The sequence below is a fragment of the Rhinolophus sinicus genome, chromosome 15, assembly GCF_057876585.1.
Source record: "Rhinolophus sinicus isolate RSI-liver-muscle chromosome 15, RSI-T2T, whole genome shotgun sequence".
NCBI classification, from domain to species: Eukaryota; Metazoa; Chordata; class Mammalia; order Chiroptera; family Rhinolophidae; genus Rhinolophus; species Rhinolophus sinicus.
In genome coordinates, this window is record NC_142515.1 from 96,942,629 (window position 1) to 96,965,109 (window position 22,481).

Here is a 22,481-nt window from a genome sequence, read left to right on the forward strand (position 1 = left end):
CACAGCTCAAAACCCAGCCATAGTAACAGAATCCTACAGTAATGGCTTATTTACCTCAGTGCTCACTCCCCTACATATTCTCTCCAACTTTCAACAACAAAAACAATAAATTACAAGTCACGGCAAAGTTTAAAAACAAAAATTAGAAAGCAATCTCAAGAGACAGAGCAACCCATCATTAGAGCTAGTGTCACTTGACTGCATAATGAAATAATCAGAGAAGGAACTTAAAATAACTATGATTAGCATGTTAGACTATTATAGAGAAGAGGAAACAATGAAAAGCCAAATGATTAACATAAGCATAGAGATAAAATAGAAGAATCAAAAGAAAGTAGTAGAAATTTTTAGAAAAAACCACAGTAATAGGAAAGACGACTGCCTTCAATACATCATCAGTAAACTTGACAGTCAAGGGAAAAATAATGAGTTTGAAAACAGGTCAACAGAAACTTCCTAAACTAAAATACAAAGAGAAAAAAGAAAAACGGAAAGAAAAAAAAATAATGAAAGCCAAAAAATAAAAACAAAACAGAACACCCAGAACATTGGGACAATATCAAAAGAAGTAATATTTGCTTAATGAGAAAAGAAAAAGAAGGGAGATCAGGATAGCAAAATATTTAAAGAAATAATAGACAAGACTTTTTCCAAAATTAATGACAGACACCAAACCACAGATTCAAAAAGTTCAGAAAATATCAAGCAAAACAAAGACACAAAGCAAAAGAAAAACAGGAAAACTACATATATCACATTCAAACTGTAAAAAACAGATGTTAAAGAAAGCTTGAATGGGGCGTGCTCACCTACAGAGAAACAAAGGTAAGAATTGTAGGCAATTTTAATCAGAAACAATATAAGTAAAAGAAGATTGAAGTAAAATCTTTAAAATATTTAAAGAAAAAAAACCCCTGCCAAATATAAATTCTATAACCAGTAAAATTATTCTTCAAAAGTAAAGAAATAAAGAGCCTCTCAGAGAAATGAAAATTGAAACAATTTATTTTCAGTAAATAGTCGTCTGTTTAAAGCAGTAATAGTAACACTTTATTGGGTGTTCATAGCATATGACTATAAATAATAGAATAGGAGTCAAACCAAGATTGTAGGATTCTAAGTTCTTGTTCTTATACTATTCATCCACTAAATTGACTTAAAGTCATTTCAGTTTTAAAATTAGCTTCAAACCCAGCAATTATTCATAATTACCTTAAAATAAAGAGCTTGCTGCACTAATATTTTCCCAATAAACCTGCAGTGAAATGAAAGTTTTTAATTCAAGTATCTATAGCAGACATGGATTGTACTTTGAGAATTACAGTACAGAAAAGTCTAATGTCTCTTCTCGAAGATTCACTGTTACTACACATTATGTAGATTCCTGATCAATAAATTCAACACATTCATTTAATTTCAATAATTATTTTCTGACCACCATGTACAAACAAGTCACTATAGAAGATGTAACGAGTAGGGTTGGTAGGTGGGGAAGAGTGTAGAACTCATAAGAAGTAAGAGGTGCAAATTCAAAAGGAGAGGTAAGAGGGACAGATTCACAAGAAAAGAAACAGAAGGCAAAGTAGAATAAAAAAGCTCAACAGAAAGTAGATATTCACTAGGAAGGAGGAAAGAATTTGTTAGTAATATTGTTGAGAGACATTTTCCATGTGTCTCCTGTGTCGACACATATTGTAAGAGATTTTGTTCTTGTACTATCTTTTCAATGATGTGTGTAGAACAAGTGGTCTTGGGAGATTTGAGGTACTGTCTACCTACAGAGCAGAGCGCAAATATTATGCTGTCCAGAAAAATCAAGATAAGGCCTTCCTCTGGGGAAGAAATTGTATGTTTGCTATCAGCCTCCTCATGACTGGTGGGTTCCTGAGGATGGGTTTCTCAGCTGGGACTGAAACCCACTGTGTGTACAGCATCACCCTGAGCTGCTCCACATCACATCTGTGTGACTGTGAACATGAACTTTGTGTTGTGAGCAATCACCTTTTGTCTCTGATATAGGAGTCTCCTGTGTGCTGACAGCATCTATGAAACTATGTAGCCTCATTTGTTGGCTTCCAAGGGGGGGAAATCCCAGATCTTTGAAAAATAGAGATCCTTGAGGAATAAATAAAAGTTATAATTTGGTACTGTGCTAAGAACATTTTACACACTTAACTTAATCTTCAAACAGTGAATTTTAGGAGACTGAAAATTAGAGTGCTTTACTATTTTTTCAAGGTCAAACTGCAACTCACTGGCAGGATTACTAATGTAAGCACATAGATGTCTGACCATAACATCTGTGAGTTGAAGCACTAGGATTCACTGACTCCCTGGATACTTAGGTTTAAATAGAAGACTTTATTATGATCACAATTTTTAGAAATGTAATTTGTAGAACTTGATCTAGTACATGAGATATATGCAAAACGACAGACAAAAAATTAGGCCAGATGCAAATTTAATACCTTATTAAAAGAAATAATGCCTGAAGTTGTAGAATTTCAAAAATTATTTTGCCTGACTTAGTTAAGTAACTGTACCAATACTTTATATTTAGTATATGAATAGACTAGAACATCAAAATGTTTTGATAATATGTCTAAAGGTAAAGCATTTTTTTAAACAAATAAATGCATACTTTATATTTGTTATATTTAAATGTAGATAAATCCATTAAAAATGTATCTGACAGAAGGAACTAATATACAGAGTTTATTTTAAAGATGTATAGAGATATTTGTCATACTTATAGTATGTGAATAATTAATAATAGATAAGTATTATTTTAGGATATCTTGTTCATTGTTTTTGATAATCAACATCACTTTTCTGGACTGTTCTTGCATCTTTAAAAAAATAAGAAGTGAAAATATAATTTATTAAAATATTTATATTTGGAAGAAGGTAAATCCCTATTTAGTCTAATGCATAACTTTGGATTTTCTGGTAGGTACAGTTTTTTATTCTGTAAATATACCATTAATATTATCAGTATAATGCTTTAATTATTACATATTTTTAAGTTATTGTAGCAGTTGATGTAATGTATATTTTTCTTAACAACATTGGAAGTTAGAAGACAAAAGATCAATGCTATCTGAGAGAATATGATATTTTATAACTGCTGAGAGAATATGATATTTTATTTGATATTTTTTATAGCTATACTTACTGACCCTAAAATCAAATAAAGATTTTTCTGATGTTGAAGTTCTCAAAAAGTCCACCAACCATACAACTCTTTTAAGAACACATTATAGGATATATTCAAGAAACCAAAGGAGACATGAGAAAAAGAAAGATATTGAATCCAAAAAACTATGGATACTGAGTATAAGTTACGTGAGTTACACATGAAAGTTTACTGCAGACTTAACAACAGGTCTCGATTGGTAGAAAGGCGAATAGACTCCTACCGAGTGGAGGGCAAGAGGTTGCAGGAAATTGGCATGTTGCTGGCCACATTTCCATATTCAGTAAGTAACTGAAACAATTTTGAAAATTTAGACAGTTTCTTACTCATGGAACAGCAGGAAGCAAGAGCAGCTTATTCCCATGGGTTCTCATTGTCCCTCAAGTCCCATGGAGACCATGTGGAACCAGCTTAGTGGGATACTGCCCACAGTGGATCTGTGGGATACAAGCTAATCTCCTAGGAGAAGCAGGGGGCTTCACTATCCTGAAATTAAATACATTTTCCCACTCACCTCGAGGTAAACACTTTATCTAGGGTCCAAAGATAATTGCTTGAAAAGATTAAGACTTGTAGAAACACTATGGAGAATTGCTTCCAAACACATATTTAAAAGTTGCAAAAATCACCAATAGATTAACTGCGATAATAGTTGACTGTTACCATTGGCAGGTGGCATTTAGGGTAGTGAAATAAGCTAAAATGTTAATTTTCAAAATAGCTAGTAAATATTGTCTATAACTGATACATCATCAGTGAAGGAATATATACATCAGAATAATGATAAGAAGAACTAAAATGCTAAATAAAAAAAAAATGGTTAAAAGTAGTTACCGCCAATCAGTAGAAGAGGATTTTAATAATATATAGGTATTCGTTTAGGATATGTCTGGAGCAGGGTACATTTGTTCTCATTATACTTTGATTTGTACTAGCTAGTATTTTACTTTGTGCATGAGTTATTTGGAGGTGTCAAAGTAAATTACAAAAATTGAATTTCTAAACCTTCCAGAAATATTTTAAACTTATTTGTGTGATTCAAAAATATATTTCTCTGTGGCTATTTTCTCTGATACTAATAAACATTCTTTGATGTTTATTAGTTTTGGTTCTACTATTAGAGTTCTACCATTAAATTTAAAATATTTCTTTTACGGTGACAGAACTGTCACATTTTCATGAAAAAAATAATCAGAAGTCTCCCCTTCAGAACATGTAAGCTAAGAACAAATAGGTATAAACACTCTTTAAAGTAAATGTGGTATAAACATAAACCAATTAACTGCTATCTCATATCAGATCTTTGGTGAAGATAGAGGAAAAAATATGAAAAATTGAAATGGACAGTTAATAGAAAATAAAGTGGTTCCAAAGTCCACTTAAGAGCACATTATAACGTAAAAGTTCTCAACATCAGGTCACTTTGTTCAGAGGTAAATCATACTTTCATAATTAGATTTGATTTGGAGAAAATCGCACATTAAAATTTTTGAACAAAGTTTTTATTTCTGGTAATGTCTTCATTACCAGTGTTTTTATATTTGCCTAACATTAGTAATTCTGTAAAAATAATCAAAACAGTAATCATTTTGCCAATAAGTAGAAAATTGGTATGAATATACTTTAGAAGAAAAGGCACAAAAGTGATTAATTAGTATTACATTAAGCAAGTTGTGTTTTGTTAAAATAACTATCTTTCTGCATCTCCCTGGAAACATGAAAATGCTACCAGGGAAGGTACCAACAAAATAATCTAAGGAGAGAAAACTAAATGATGTATGTGTCCTTGTTGGCATCTAAGAATGCTTATTATACAATGTTTTATGAAACTTTGGCTCCAGAAAGTATACACTAGCAGAAGTTGGTGAAGACTGTAGGTGAAGTTAGCCAATCAATTTTTAGACTTAGTATATGTGCTGCCGAAGCGAGCACCAATTTTTAGACTTTCAACAAGAAAACTAGAATGATTTCACATTGCTTCTTGTGACTGTATAGAGCAAAATGTTTGCTTGTATTCAATTCATTTTGGAAATCTAATGTTATTCCTTATATTGTCTCTTATGGGTAATTGTAACATAATACAAATAATATAATTTATTTTACATATACACCTCACAATACAGATGGATACTGAAAGAGCATACGATGCAGGACCATAAAAGGGAGATCCTAAAGAGCCTACACTACTGACAGTATAGTTAAGGGATGGCAAGCACAGCTTCAAAGCCTCCCTCTGACATTTAGTACCTTTGTGACTGTACACTGGCTACTTAACTTCTCTGTGATTCAGATTAATCATCCATAAAGTGAGAATGCAAACAGAATCCACTTCAGAGGGTTTTGTTAGGAATTCAACGAAATAATACAGGTAAAGCACCAAGAGGATGTCACACAGATACAAATGAGAGCTAAATTATATTAGTCCAGCCCTTTTTCTTCTAAATTGCTGAAAGTTCAAACCCAACAAATTTAAAGGATTTATTCAAAGTTTACCAAGGTGGCAAACCTGGGTTAAAATAGATCTCATTATTCTTAGAAAAAAATATGTAGAATATGGGCTTAAGGAACAGAAAGAATACCTGGTAACTACCTTAAGTTAGAAATATCCCTGAGCTCTATAACCTTCAGTTTCCTCAGTGTCCAACTGGTATACCAATAATACCTACATGTTTTAAAGAGTAACTTAAATAAGAGAGGAAAAGTACCTTGCACATAATAGATATCAGATATATATATTCACCATTTTCCCTCACATTCCACACATGTATTATAGTCTCTCAACCCCACCATATTGACTGAAATAAATTGCATGTTGGGAATGGGAAATGAGCAGAGATGGAAGAAGAAACAAACTATTATTTAATACCTATTATATATGGGAAGTAATTTGTCTTCATTATTTCATTTAACTTTCATTACATTGAAGTTGTTCTTTCTATAATCACTATCATTATTTCATTTAACTTTCATTAGATTGAAGTTGTTCTTTCTATAATCACTACTTACTCACATTCTAATTGCCAAAGTCTGTATCCATCTCTCAGATTCACATTACAGAACATTCCGCCCGTATTCAAGAATCAAGCTCACTATCTCTTTCAAGGCAGAATTTATTCCTTAGCTTCTGGACATTGTTCTCCCTTGTTTCTCATTTTAATCTCATTAAGTCCTCCAAAGATTCTTCTTTCTCTTCTGAGTCTGTGATTATTAGTCTTTTCCAGACTTCTCACCCTACTTTTGTCACATTTCACACCTCTGTGGATCTCCAATACAAACCTCTTCTCCCAGATATGTAAGCACAGACAAGTCTACAGTTGGGCCATAGACACCTTAACTACACTGTGTTCAATATTGAACCTAAAAATTTCCGATCTAAACTAGATATTTTAACAATGTTTCCATCTTGGTTGTGTCATCGAAATCTTCTCAGGAGTTGTCATTGAGTCCGAAGACCTCTCCTTTGCTAAATTCTATCACTCAATAAGTCCCGACCATTTAGCTCCCAAAATATTTCTTAAATCCATTACCTGCTTTTAATCCTCAATACCTAAATTACTATCATCTCAAGCTTAAATTATTACCAACCTTCTAACTGCTCTTGCTTCTTCATTTTCCACCATGATATTTAACCTTCATATATCCTAAATTAAGTATTTAAAATACCAAATATGACCTTTCCTTTACATGCTGAATTCACTGAAAATCTTTGTGAACTGGTTTGTTCAAGTATTAACTCAAAATATTATTCCCTTGTTATATTATTCATTATTAACAGACTTTTAAAATATAACTTCCAAGTAAATGAATCAAACTAATTGTGAGATGATAATTGTAACAAAAAGCATGAAGAGCTTCAAATACACTTTTAAAATTAGTTTTTAAGGTATATAGAATGCAACAAAGTATAAATTTATTTTTTTTAAGCATTTCAAATTGAAAAAAATTCACAGGCCTGGTTTCCATTCTTTAACCTGTAAACAGAAACACTAATAACATAACTGTATTATTTTTTTTACTTTTCTTATTTTAGACATTTGAAAAGTAACAGATATTTGATACATAATTAACAGACCTATTTTAAGATAAAATAATTAATCCTGTAAGTTCATTAATAGTAATTTATCAAATGACTTAAAAGTATTATAAAATAAAGAAGTATAGAATAGTATATAGTGTCTTTAGTTCAACTAAATTATTTGCTCCAAATACATTTTACAGAAAAAGAATATATTCTCATTTATTTTTGCTTTTAATTCAATCTGTCTTTATGCTTTCTTCTACAAAATACAGATGACATTTCTTCTGCATGTAAAATTGACAATCCATGTTTTTCTATTTTTTGAGATATCAAACCAACATGTCTTTTTTTTTTTTTTATGAGACTATATAAATACTTCATTGACTTTGCTTTCGTTTCATATTTGGAGACTGAAAATGATCACGGGAATTGTAGGAACTCATTGAGAGTTTTGAAGAAAGCTAGTAAGCTATATCAAGAAACTATAATTTAAATTCTGAATTATTATTCCAAAAGACTGTTGAGATTGTGTGATGCTAAATTTCAAATATATTTTATGATTCTTTTACTTTCAAAAGAATTTCTCACAAGATCTTTTCAATATAAATCAATTGCTCTTACTTCTACATTTGGAAAGATAGCAATTCAGTATTAGAAGTAGAATAGCAAACATTTCCTTATTATCTCATATTTAATATTGGTGGATGTCAATACTGTTTAGTGTGGGGTAGCTTATATCTTTTTAGAGAAGTATGGTGTGAAAATGGGGACAGTGAGCAAGCATGTTTATTATTGAAAATAACGTGATTTTTAAACTTTATTTGTGATTATGTAATTTATCATTTATTTTCTTCCTTGTACTAATCTTGAATGGAATGTGCTTTATGGATTGGATTAAAATTTTTAAAGTACATAGAAGGCAAGACCAATCTGATATGTTTGAGTGCAGAGACTGGATATCAGCATCTCTCTGTCCAGTGTAATTTTATTTATTCTTTCAAGAAATGTACGCATTTTGCCATATGAATCTCAGGAAAAGAGTTGACATATCAACCCCTTAATAAATCTCAATGAATCCATTTTAAGCTCAGAAATGTTCAGTTTCTGACGTGATCTTTGGTTGTCTTTAAATCTAATGTTTAACTTGTAAGTACTTATAGGCCATACCATAGGGAATGTTGCTTCTAATGGGGCTTGTATCAATTCTGATTTGTTGGAGTCCATTGCATACCTGTTGTTAAATGTTGCGACTGTCACTGTTGTTATTAAAAGAATGCTTAGATTGCATATTTTAAAGATTTATTTTCAAAAAACACATTAGATTATAGGCTGGAAAGGAGTTATATAAGGACTATGTATAAATAGTACAAGAATTAAATATACTATTATGTAGTAAGAGTAAAAACAGGGCTATCTCTACTTTTATACCTGATAACATACAACAGCATACATTCAAAATACAAATTTCTGCCTAGAATTTATAGGAAAGATAAAAATTAATCCCACAATAATTTTATGTAGAAAATAAAAGAATTGTGTAAAAGTTAAAATCAATCAATTAAGCAGCATTACTCCCAAAAAACATGTTCTTCAGAGAAGAGTTCTCACAATCTCCACATTTAAAACCATCTTTTTGCAGGTTATGTTCTATTTTAGAACAAATATTAATTTTAATCTAGGAGGAACTTTTAAAACAATAAATGATTGTTATTATAAATCATCAGTTCCCTATAATTTTATTTTTCTATGAATTTATTAAAATAAAATTATGGAAGAACTTATCATTTATTAATGTTATTTTTAATGGAGAAGTATACATGTTCCAAGAGTATATTAATACACCAGTATTAAACTATTTCTTACTGAAAATTCATCCCATCATAAGGGGATATTTTTTGTTGTTCTCTTCATTACTATCAGTAACTATGTTCCGTTTTCCATTCTATTTTTATATTTACTAATTTCCCATTATTCTTCTCAATAATGCAGTCTTTCTTAGTCATAGCTTTAGTATTCTTGACAGTGACTCAAGCCAGTATGTCTAATTTCTCAAATTTGGAAAAAACAATAGCAAAAACAAAAAATCTTTTTGATGTAAAATAAACAAGAAAGATGGAAATGATTAAAAAATTAAAAACCCCCAAAAATGTAGGGCCACAAATAACAACAATGGTTTCAAGGGAATGAATAAAATGCATGAAACAGGTAGGGTGAACAGTAGTAGATGGAAACAATCTGTATTGCATCATAGGTTAGTTTCCTGAAGGCCAAACTTTTCAAAAAACAGATATGTTAATAACAGAATAAAACAAAACAAAACAAAACAAAAGAACAAAGGGGCTATTTTTAAAAGTCCAGTATAGAAATGTAATGTTAAAACTCAATTTTTGACATTCGAAAACGTATACGTAAGTTATTACTCCATGTTTTTTCTTTTAAGAAATAAATTTATAACCCAAGCACAATAATTAAATAAGTACTGTTTCCTAATAGGGATCTATAGGAGTCAGAGCAATATACGAGTAGGGAAAAAAATGACTGTGTCAGATCACAGAACTCATCTCTGTGTCTTGTATTTTGTGGATAAAAATTATAAGATTTTCTCAGCTTAGTATGTTGGAAGACAGCTGAATATTCTACAAATCTATAGCTTCCCACATCTACTTAAAAACATTTCAAATAATCTTAGATGGGGGATCTCCTGTTAAAAGATAGCTATCTTTTCTTTCATGTTGTCGTTAAATTATCTCTGACCCCACACTCAAATTACATGGGCTCCCGTGATTTCGATAAGAGAGGGACTCAGAAAGATTCCTTCTCTACCTTATGTCTGATGTGGGTCCCAAGGAATAACAAAAGCCAACACAATTTGCTGTGTTTTATAAACCCACTGTGCTTATATTATAAATGTGTGGCTTTAGTATTCTTGACACAAGGCACAATGTTTGAAAAAAATGTTTTTTAGTCACTCTTGGCAACAGTATACCCGTTGAAATTGCTTTTTCCTAACCTTCTTTCTTGTCCCATAGTGACAACTTTGCCTTTTAATAAAAACACATTCTAAACTAATTAGCAAAAAAAAGTACTGAAGAATTTAAGAAACTAAATAAACTCCACAAAATTGTAATTGCTAAAACCTTGAAGGTATAGGCTTTAACAAATGTGTCAGAGTTGTTATTAAGATGATTATATCTTTCCAGAAGATCTTAAATGACCTAAAAAGGGTGTTTTCAATTACAAAAATATAATGTACAACGTAGATTGAGAGATCTAAAATCTAAATAAGCAGATTTTTATTTGAGAAAGCATAAATTAACATAATTGTATCAAGAAACTAGACACACACACACACACACACACATGCACAGTGTAAAGGCCAATAGCTATGAACGAACGTGAAGAATTTATCAAGAAAATAACCAATAACCAAAGTGCCTAGGACACAGGATTCTACTGCTGAGTTACTTCAAACTCTCAAATATTCAATATATACTAGGGGTGTCCAAACTTTTTTCAACGTTTTTCACCAAGGGCCATATGTGGTAAAATACACAAACAGCCGGGCCACACACTCTAGGTGAAGTATGTATTGCCTCACCTGGTTTATTTCAGTAAACTAAATATATTTTTGGAATTTGCTGCGGGCCAATAAAAAATGGATGGCGGGCCGCAGTTGGCCTGAGGGCTGCAGTTTGGACACCCCTGATATATACCAATAACAAAAAATGAACACAAGTCACATTTGACTTCTGCAAGTACAAGAGGCACTCAAAGCAGTTACCATCAACGTAATTTTAAAACAGTTTATTCCTTTCTTAAAATGTGTATACATTTTTTTTGGCACCCTCTGTATAAATAATATTGACTATAAGAAAATACGAAAACTTTCCAACTTTTTTGTAACCCATCATGATAAACAAAAGCATAAAAATAATGTTACAAGTATGTTTAATATGTGAAAACATTCTATAATTTATTAGCACTCAACAGTATTTTACAAGTATCATTAATTAAAATGAAATAGAAATGCAAAGATGGTTTAATTTCAGGAAATGTATTCATAAATCTTTATGACATATATTTCATATTGCACAGATGAAGAACCTGAGACTCATAAATTTAAATATATTGCCAAAGGCCACACAGCTAGTGCAGAACTGGGATTCTAAAAGCTATAGCCAATAAATTATGCTACCCCACAGGATAGGAACACATAAAACAAAATTCTGCGAAATAGTTAAAACACACAAGCAAAATTAGGAACAAGCAAGTCTAATACGCATGCTAATGGAGTTACTGTGATTGAGTATTTATTTAATTCTGACACTCTTGAAGAATAAAACATAAAGGGAAATATGATGAGTTATATGATTCTTAGTTTTTGATAAAAGGAACCTCGAGTTGTACAAAAAAATGCAAGTGAGAATATAGTGGAAACTATGAACAGGCCCAGAAGCCATTATTTTTTGTTAACATTCTATAAATCACCCTGATTACTACACTCAAAATTATGCTTGACACATTCCTTTTCCTTCTATCATATCCAATTGAATTTCAAGCTTTGTGAAATTCCACCTCAGCAATATTATTGAAATTCAATTTCTCCTCTTATTTCTACATGTACCATCTTTGCTGGACCTGATTACTTTCTCTCTCTCTCTCTCTCTCTCTCTCTCTCTCTCTCTCTCTCTCTTTTTTCATTTGTTTCAGGTGTACAAAACAACATGGTGATTATATATTTATATACCTCACAAAGTGATAACCCCAAAATGTCTATTACCCATCTGACACTGTAGTTATTATAATATGATTGACCATATTCACTATGATGTACTTTATATCCCCAACGACTAATTTTTTTTTAATTATAGTTGACATTCTACATTATTTTGTATTATTTTCAGGTGTATAGCATAGTGGTTAGCCATTTATATAATTTACGAAGTGATCACCGCGATTAGTCTAGTACCCATGTGAAAGACAAATACCATATGATTGCCTTCTTTCTGAAGTAATACAATTGCCTTCTAAATAAATGCATCTAACCCACCCCACTCAAACCAAAAAGCATGACATCTGTAGCACAATAACATAGATTAAATTTAGGACAATTGTTTAGGGAATGCTAACTGTGTGGTCAAGAACTTCAACTTCTTTATGTGTCTGGCTCTAATGAACTACATCTAAAGATTTCATCTTTGGTAGTGACCGATTTGCACTGTATCCTTCTTAAAAGTACCCTGTGTACCAGTATAAACGGCATATGTTCTTTTCTCGAATGTGCCCCATGGCTTTAATCCCTTCAGGCTTTCATCTTTATCTCTTCTGTCCTCTCTCACCTAGGCTTATCTACTGAAATCTTTATTTCCTTTATTTTTTTTAATAAAAATTGTACATAATTAAGGTGTACAACATGATGATTTGATATACATATACATAATGAAGTTATTACAGTCAAGCTAATTAACATCTCTTTGCAGTAACCTTTTTTTTGATGTGTGTAGTGACAATATCCGAAATCCATTCCCTTAGCAAATATTTACTATTCACACAGTATTCACCATGCTGTACATTAGATCTCTAAACTTATTCACCCTACATAACTGCAGGTTTCCACCTGCAGTTCAGACCAACATCTCCACATACCCTCTACTTCCACATCCATGGTAACCACTGTTCTACTCTCTGCTTCTTTGTATTCACATTTTTAATATTTCACATATAACAGAGATCATGCATTATTTTTCTTTGTCTAATTCACTTAGCATAATGTGTTTCAGATTCATCCATTTTGTTACAAACGGAAGAATCTCCTTTTTTAATGCTGAATAATATCCCATTGTAAGTATATGTACTACAATTTCTTTATCCATTCTTCTGTCAACAGACACTTAGGTTGGTCTCATATCTTGGTTAGTATAAATAATGCAGCAATGAGCCTAGATATCTCACTGAGATATTGATTTCTCTTCCTTTGGGTATATTTCTAGAAGAGGGATTACCCACTGGATCATATAGTAGTTCTGTTTTTAGTTTTTTGAGGAAATTTTGTGGTTTTCCAGATATGCTGTCCCAATTTACATTCCCACCAACAGTGTACAAGAGTTCCATTTTCTCCACAACCTCAATAAAAGTTTTGTTTTTTTTTAAATCTTTTTGATAATGATAAAATCTTTTATAGGTTTTCTTCCATTTCTATGGATATGTCCACTCAAACTTAACATTTCAAATTATGAAGGTGTGTGAACGTGTTTAGATACATGCTGGGGTGAGGGTAAAATATTAAAGTGATATTTAAAATTAATTAAAAATTAAGATATTAGATATATAAAACCATAATAGCTACAGAAAACCCATAATAATAGGAAAAGTATTTTGGACCTTAAAATACTCAAATTTGAAACAACAGGTCAATTAAAAAGAATCTTCTGGATCTAGCCAATCAAATAAATAACTTAATGGAGCACTTATGCTTATGAACCACTTCTGTGGCAATCATTTAAATATGTCTAGGGCAGATTCCTTTGACTTGGGTTTACTAGCTGCAAAAGCAAACAAAAATCTTTCTAAGGCCCTTTCCAATGCTCTTGATCTTTGGTCCTGCAGGTTCCTTGAAGGATTTAGGGTTCCATTTTACATGTATATATGTTGTGTATATGACTAATATGATTTCAAATCCACTTGTTTATGACTTAAATGAAGCTGTTTCAATCCACTTGTTTATGACAGAAACAAAAATATATGTTGTTTTTAGAAGTAAAGTTGTTTTGATATAAGAATAAAGTAAGTCGTGTCAGGACATCATCACCTCATTTGTTAACATTTATAAGCACCCAGCAGTCCAGCTGCTGAGGGACCCCACTGGGGGCTTAATGATAAGAACATGTGGAAAAGCAAATATGGCAAGGGGGCTGTTAGAATGTAAATGCTGAGAGTTTGTGAGAATATTCAGTAGTGTTGGTTTGGGCGAGGCACACTTTGCTGACTAAACAGCTCTTAGAAGACCTTGAGACACTTGCTCCTATCATGGCCTAGGCAACTCTTTGGTCCGCAATGGTGCTAAACCAGGTAACAGTCCCTGAAGTGATGACTTCAGAGCAGCCTAGCCTGTCCACCGACATCCTTGCCTTGCTTTCCCTAGCAATGTGATCTAGCAACAGGGGACTTCCGTTTTTGCACTGGCAGGTGCAAGTCAGCTCATGGTTGAGCAAGCCATCTATTCCCAGAAACTAAACATGTATAAACAGGTACACTTTTGTAAAATTTGGACTTCATTTCTTTATCTAAGTGTACCTGGAATGATTTGTGATTAAGTCTTTCATTTGTTTGGAGTCTGTGATTTCTTATTTGTATTATTAAGAGATAGCATCCTGTATGCTATTGGTTTGTGAAATCATGCTAATTCCAACGGTGAATGTGTGCTAAATAAGTTGCTGGCAAAGACAGAATCATTCCTTGAGCATAACTGCCACTGAAAACAAAATAAAACAAAACAACATACAAAAATCTGTGGAAAATGCTGTTTGTAGTCCATTTTCACAACTATGAATCTCATAATAATCTAGGTATATAAAATACATTAGGAAGCTTTAAAAATCAGCTAAAATGTGTAGTCTTTGAACGAAGAGGATTAACCTTCCAAATAACCATTCTGTATTAGTAATCAAACATTTTTTTTTGAATGGAAGGAAGTAATACAGTAGAGGGACCTAGAAGCCCTGGCCTTTGTAATCTTGATTTCATGAGTAAGAACAGCGAAAAAAAAAAAAGAAGTTAAGTTACTGATTGAAGAGGGCTATGCTTATCTACTTATATAAAGTCAGAATCTAGAATTCAAAGAATGTAAACTACCTATATTCTTTTTTATATCTTTCACTTGTTAATAGTTTATTAAAATTATTCATTAATTTGACATCATTTTTGTGCTTATTTTATGAAAGGCACTACGCTGGGTGTGAGATATCAAAAAATATAAACTCTACTACTGATTTTTTAATATATATATATACACACACACACATATATATATATATACACACATATATATATATATATACACACACACACACATATATATATATATATATATTTTGGTATGTGGGTTACTTGAATGTATATATTTGGACCAATTTATGTATAGGTATTACTGAATACATTACGAGAACAGAGGAGAACTCTGTTTTTTCCTACCAAAGGAAATGCATTTTTATTAGTTTTAATATACTTCAAGTCACTTTGAAGCATACATTCTGCTCTTAACATAGTGAAAACTTACTATGGTGTCAATTTGACATCAAATGTAGGAAGTCAGAAAGATTTAAGAACTATTTCATTGTTGGTAGTTTCTGTCTCACTTTTTCTAGAACAGAGATGCTATTAAATTGAATTTCCTGCACTACACTGTCTACTGAAGACAAGCTGCTTCTCATGTAAATGACAGTTGAAAGATTAGAAGTGATACTGAAATAAGCTTTACATTACCCATGTCTCTTGGCCTTCAGCACTGTGTGTAAATGACATTCTCAGTTTTCTGTACTGCTTTTCCACAGTAGCTAGCAACATCCTGTACTTGTTTTGCCCTGACAATCCATCAGAGCAGGATTAGTTTAAATTATTCTTGCCTCTTTTTCTACGCACAATTGAACACAAATGATCTTTGCCCGCTCATGATAAGACTTTAAGAGAAGTTTCCTTCTTGACATATTAATATAAACATTGTACAGAGACTTTGAACAACATGAAACATAATTATTGTTTATTCACATGGGAATCCTCAGATGTGTTACCTTCCATATTCAATGCATACTGAGTTCCTTCTGTAGTTTGTGGGAGCTATGATAAATTGATACCACATCAAACATATTTTCTCATTCAAAAATGATTTCAAAAGCAAGGAATCTTATTGAAAGGAGATTTTAGTGAAGTGCTGTGATGTACTAGAGCTATATACATATTATAACTACCCCTTCTCAAATATTTTTAATACCTTCCAATAAAAATAATAAAACACCGATATTGAACTTACAGGTGGATTTACTTCATACCTCAAGTGATTGTCAGAGGAAAATATATTCAATTACATAAATAGAGAGTGGGGATGAGGAAGGCAAGATATACTGAAGCAATGAGAAGAAAACTGTAATTACTCTTAATTATATGGGTGTTGATTAATATATTCAAGGTCATGTCTGAACATGCTCATTTGAGCTATGCTACAGAAAGTGGATTGGAAGATAGGGACTTGAGGAATCCAGAAGGAATCGAGCTCTAAAATTGACTGTAGGCTGGGGTGAGGCAACAAGAGTGAGGCTGAAAGAACAAGTCTCCTGGAAGACAGCTTAGAATCTTTCTTCTACCAGTGTGTGTCTCTCTGCAGATTGCCTAATATTTGAACACTAGCTTACCATTAATTTGCAAATTAATTAATTTACTCTTGAATAGTAAAATCAACTGTTAGTTGCTGTACTAAAAGTGATATTAAAACACAGCTTTTAAATTCTGAATTATTTTAAATATTACTTAATTTGTAAAGACAGATATAAATGGCAAAATTGAAGTTCAAAGTTTTGTCTTTAATAACATTTTCATCATGGGACTGTAATATAGAGTATCAAGTTTAAGAATATTATGTTTAAGAAAATACATAATTTATATTAAATAAACTTCATATCTTCTTATAGGAATATGTTATTCATATTTTTTTAAGAAAAAAGGCAAAAATAACTTATTTGCATTCAGAACCCATGACAATAACTGTTAAATTATAAAATTCAGATGGTAATAAAATGTGTGATAAATGTTTACATTAATGTTCTATATGGACTTAATAAAACATCTGGACTTAATAAAACATCTATATTTTATATTTCCTTCTTTGTCTATAGCTATGAAGAACTGAAACTACAAGCTATGTAGATTTTTTTTAAAGGAATAAGGAATACCTTAAGTAAAAATAATAATAATGATACCATGCAAACCATGGTAAAAAACTCTATGAAAAGTCAAGTTATATACTATAATAAACATCAGTTTCAATAATTTTATTATTTGTCATCAAACCTATAAAAATAAAATTTAAAAACTCTAGATCTAACCAAAAGAGAGTTTAGTTTAATTTATAAAATTATTCATTAGGAAATTTTACTTACACACACTTACACACACACACACACACACACACACTATGTGGGGTAGACATCTTTATTTAAAAAGATCAGCAGCTCTCATTGACTAAGCAGTTCTACTCTAAACCAAACTACTTTAGCACTTTCTATAATATCACTGATGAGTTGCTTGTACCAAAAGGGGGGAAAAAGGATCTAAAACATTTTAGACACGATAATTTACAGAAGGCATTGCTTTAGATATCTTATATACAAGTATGGTGAGTATGTAGGAAAGAAGTATCCAGCTATTACAATTAAGATAAATGGAAATCTATAGAAAAACGTTACTTGCTATAATAATTGAGGCTAAAGGAAAAAAAAAAACTCATTTACAAAATAATTACTAAATCGGTATATGTACAAAAGTAAACTTCACTATGTACATATGACAACACTTACTGCAAAACATTTTAATAGCGAGAACAAATATAAAACTATGAATAAGTGTTCATCACTTACCTCTCTTAACATTTCTGCTTGTACTTGTGGACTTATCTGAAGGACACGGGCAACGTCCTTCGCATCTGACTGAGATCTGTTTTCCTAAGAGACATGCTTGATATTCTAGTTTGCACTGTATGAAGAGAGAAAAAAGTAGTAATTCAATAGAAAGTAAAGAATATAAAAACAGAAAGTAAAGAATAGTATACGTGTGATTCTACTGGATATGACATGGAAAAGATAAATGAAAGGAATAGAAGAAAAAGCATTACACCTGAATTCAAATCTTCAGAGTACCACTTCTTAAATGTGACATCTGGGCTAGTTACAGAAATATTTTCAGCCTCCTTAATTTTCCCATATGAGTAACTGGAATAACACCTAACTGGGATAACACCTGGGATAACATCTATAGAGTTTTAAGAATCAAACAGCAGTATAAAACTGAATAAAATTAAGGGCAAATAAATAATCAAACTATTATGGCACATAAAGTTTTATTTAGTTTAGTTCTGGTTTGGTTTGATTTCCTTTGTAAATATTCCTCTGTTAGAATTTTAAGCCTAACTATTTGTAACTCATTCATAAGATAATATTTTAAAAGTGCACACTGACATGATTTTAAAAATCGTAAATCTACTCCATCTTTTAAGAGGCAATAATTATCTTCCTACCTTAAAAGAAATTGATCTTGCTAATTCTGAAGTAATGTGATTTCTTTAGTGGCTACCTCCATAATTTACTCAGTACAAATTATTTTAAGATTAAATAGGGCAGACTTTCTGGCTCCAATCGACAAATGCACCAGTGACTAATTTAATTCAGCTTCAGCTGATACCAAGAAGCACAGAATACACCCAATGACTAATCAGATTACATTTTCTTTTTCTTGTCAAATAACTCTCTAATGGATGGGCAAAATTCTTAACTAGCCCTGCAACATCTGATTAAAAATTATTATACTTGGAATACACTTGTAGTGGCTTAGTGGGACTTTTTGGAGAAATAAGCTATTTCAAAGGTATCATTATTTTTTTATTATTCAATATTTCAATAATCGAAAAAAAATGATCTTGTTATGTAAAAATCACAATAAATTTTAAACTCAATTAAAAATTCCCAATAGGTAATCAAAAGCAGAAGTCACTAGTTAACAAATTCTGAATGCTGTAATGAACACCAAATAAGTTATATAAAACTTTGAGACTTCACATTTAATATTCTTTCCTGTAACTTCTTCTAACTTAATATTTTAGAACCCTGCATCTGGTCATAAGGAAATTCTGACTCATGACATAATTTAAGTAAAATTCGGGAGGAATTATATTTGGAATATGATCAGATAAAGCTAAAAGTCAATATGTTATAGCTAATGTTTAATTTTGAAATTTGAAAATAGGTTAGCTCCCTTCAAAGGTGTTATGCCATACTCATTTACATTTTTAAATGTGTTTATTTTAACAGTGAAATTTTTATTGAAAGAAAATGAAAGTTCAAAAAATATTTTAACAAAAATACATGAGTTTTTAGTTTATTAAAAAGGATAATCACCTATTTTCTACTCAAAAGTTGTAGATTAATTATAATGCTATTCAGCAGATAATTTATAAAAAAGGAGGACAACCTTTATAAAAACTTAATTTTCTTTTTACCAAATTTTGTTTTTTAGCTAACTTTCTTTAACATGATTATAAGCTAAAAATTAAAAAGCCGCCTTTAAGAGCTGCATGATATGATATAGTTATAGCTTTGCAAAATAATTACTTCATAAATGAAACAATTTTTCTTCAGAATGATTCTACTGAACACTTTTTTTCTTTATGCCTTTCCATAAAGAGCAATAGACTCAGATGTACAGCAAAAATGTATACCCCATGTGTATAATTATATGAATTCTAGCTTCCTGTAATCAAAAAACCATTTAGTTTAATTTACTTATAGATTATTTAAAAAATCTTCATAGAGAATATTAATCAAAGAATATTAGGATATTAAATGTAGTAGTTTTTTAAAAAGTAGGTACATCTACTGATTGCATTTCTAATTAATCATGTTCAATTTACTGAATTATCACAAAGCTGAAATATTTATAAAGGTATAAGTGAACTAAAATATCACATAAAGGGCATGTTCATTAGTACATAATTGCCAAAAATGCAAATACTGTAGGGAAAGACATGATTAATGTATTCCTGATTCAGAACCTGAGTATTGAGAAAATTGAAGTTATGAGTTATTGTGAAAAGGGAGCCCACATAATGATTTTTCAGTGGTCAAACTTGACGCTTGTCAGCAAAATTAAGTTAAAGTCATTTACTTAATAACAAGATCAAAGAAGAAAATATGATTTACTGTAGGAGAGATCGGGCTGCCCACAGAAAAGACCCTCACAAGCAGGGATCAACAGACACTAGAAAAGGCTATGGTTACAGGTTTTCATGATGCAATCACCATGATCATGGCAGATAGCTTAAAACAAACGGGCTCATCTAGGGTAATTTTGTCCCTCCCGGGGGAACATCTGCAGATATTTTTTCATTGTTATGACTAAGGAGAGGAGGGATTGCGGCTGACATCTACTAGTTGCAGGCCAGAAATGCTGCTAACGATCTTACAATGCACAGGTCAGCTCCCCAATATAAAGTGTTATCTGATTTCTGATGTGAATAGTGTCTAAATAGATTGAGAAATCCTGATTTAGGCACTGGTCTACTGAAAGCCAAAAAAATGGATTAACTAAATTCTCCAGATCTCTTCCCTATTTCCTTAGGAATTTTTTCTTGGGTACTCACTAATGCATTTAAAATAAAGCAATGGTGTAAAGTATTTGTAAGTACTTTAATTATCCAGAAAACCTGAAAATACAAATCAGCTAAAACAATAAAACACAGTTGATTGCAACCAGTTTCCTTGAGTCATCACTATAGGTCACCTATTGTATTAAGCAATTTTGATGTATTACTCTCATCAAAATAAGATATATTTCTTAAATGAATTTTTACAAGTGAAGCTTAGAGAGCTTAGGAAACCAAGCAATAATATGGAGCTAAATTGAGATTCAAATACTATTTTATAATGTTTCTAATGTAGAACGAGTATATAATCAGAAGAAGGCAAAAAGAGCAACGATGTTCTATTTCTTTCTGTTGTGAAAAAAAATTTTGTGCAAGTGAAAAAAAAATACAAATTGGGAAGTATGGAATATCACTGATCACCTTTTGTTTGGATTAATATATTGCATTATATCATCTCTTTAACACCTTATACAACCAATATCTTAGACATGAGCTGAGATCTCATGCCTAGGATTCCTCATACACAGCTATAAGCTAACCTTTTGCCTAGCAAATCACGTCCACTTACTGTTCCCTACTCTGGTATTTTCCATTCAAAGACAACCAGAGGTGGAAAAAACACTTGATTTGATCTTAAATCCATTCAGTCATTCAATTGGGATTTGCCATTGCACACATATAATAATTGTAATGTACATACACAAGCAGGAAGTTAAACAGAGCAGCAGATTTAGCACCAAAGTGGACAGTATACCATTGTTTTCTCTATTTAACACTCTACTTTCCATTAAGGAATAATACCCTAGTTATTTTGTTTAACCTCTCTTCTCACCAGAAACTTTATTTTGGGAAACTTCTATTTACACTACAACATTTTATATCATACTACCCTCACCGTAGGTGAAAAGTCATGTGACACGAGGCAGGTCAGAGTTACTTTCCTACATTCTTCATTATATCTGAGGGGACAGAGGCAGGCCTTTTTTAAGCATTATGCTAGAGATGTGAGCATAGACGTTACTTAGCAAAGTCAAAATGAGAAAAGGATCAAGGGAGTCCTGAGAATATTAAAGTCCTTAATTTAAGCAACTGTAAAGGAGCACTGATGTGCGAATCAATTTCCCCTTATTCCTTATATATTTAACCCCTTTCTATCAGACATTCAAGTCAGCATCTAGAAATTGGGAATTGTAAAGGACTCATTGAATTTAACCACAGGTGAGGGCAGTAAGGACACGTCAACCCACTGTGAACTTGCAATAAGTTTACAATCCTTGTCATGTAGTCATGTACCGTGAAAATATTGCTCCAGTTGGCAACTGGATTACCTGACCAAGGAAAAGTGCCAGGAACAAAATGAGGTACAAAATATACTTAACCATTACCTTACTGAACACATTGTTTTAGATGTAGTACAATCTCTGGATCAGTTAATCTCCAATTTTGCAAACATGATTATCAAAAAAAAAATTTTTTTTCTTTCAAAACTAAACACATCTCAAAATACCCAACCTAAACATCTCGTTTGGCACAGAGTTTACACTATCTCGTAATGCAACGTCAGAATGTACCAAGAAGAAAACAACTTGAACCACAGATTATGGACGCAGAACTGGATACAGTAGTGGATTTTGGATGGTTTCCTTTTGAAGAGTGTCTAGGTATGTTCACAGCTGTACATCGGGTTGCTGCATTACATTCTGTCTTAAACTCAATTTAATCCACAGTAGCACTAGAATGTCAGGATTGTACATTCTTTCACCTCAGTTGAGATTGTGAGTGTATGACTATAAAAGACCTTCCTGATTTTCCTATTACTTAAGTATTCACTTGTTATTAGATCATCTCTATTCAAATATCTCTTA

The 22,481-nt window shown here is 31.6% G+C and overlaps 1 protein-coding gene across 4 annotated transcripts in view; it reads right to left on the reverse strand.

The window, feature by feature from the left end:
- SPOCK3 (SPARC (osteonectin), cwcv and kazal like domains proteoglycan 3) overlaps nt 1-22,481 on the reverse strand; it is a 335,285-nt gene that overhangs the window by 79,549 nt on the left and 233,255 nt on the right. For all 4 annotated transcript variants that reach the window (XM_074338292.2, XM_074338291.2, XM_019731467.3 and 1 more), the window contains one exon: nt 17,840-17,954. In XM_074338292.2, the coding sequence (XP_074194393.1) occupies nt 17,840-17,954 (115 nt within the window). The remainder of the gene's footprint in view (nt 1-17,839; nt 17,955-22,481) is intronic.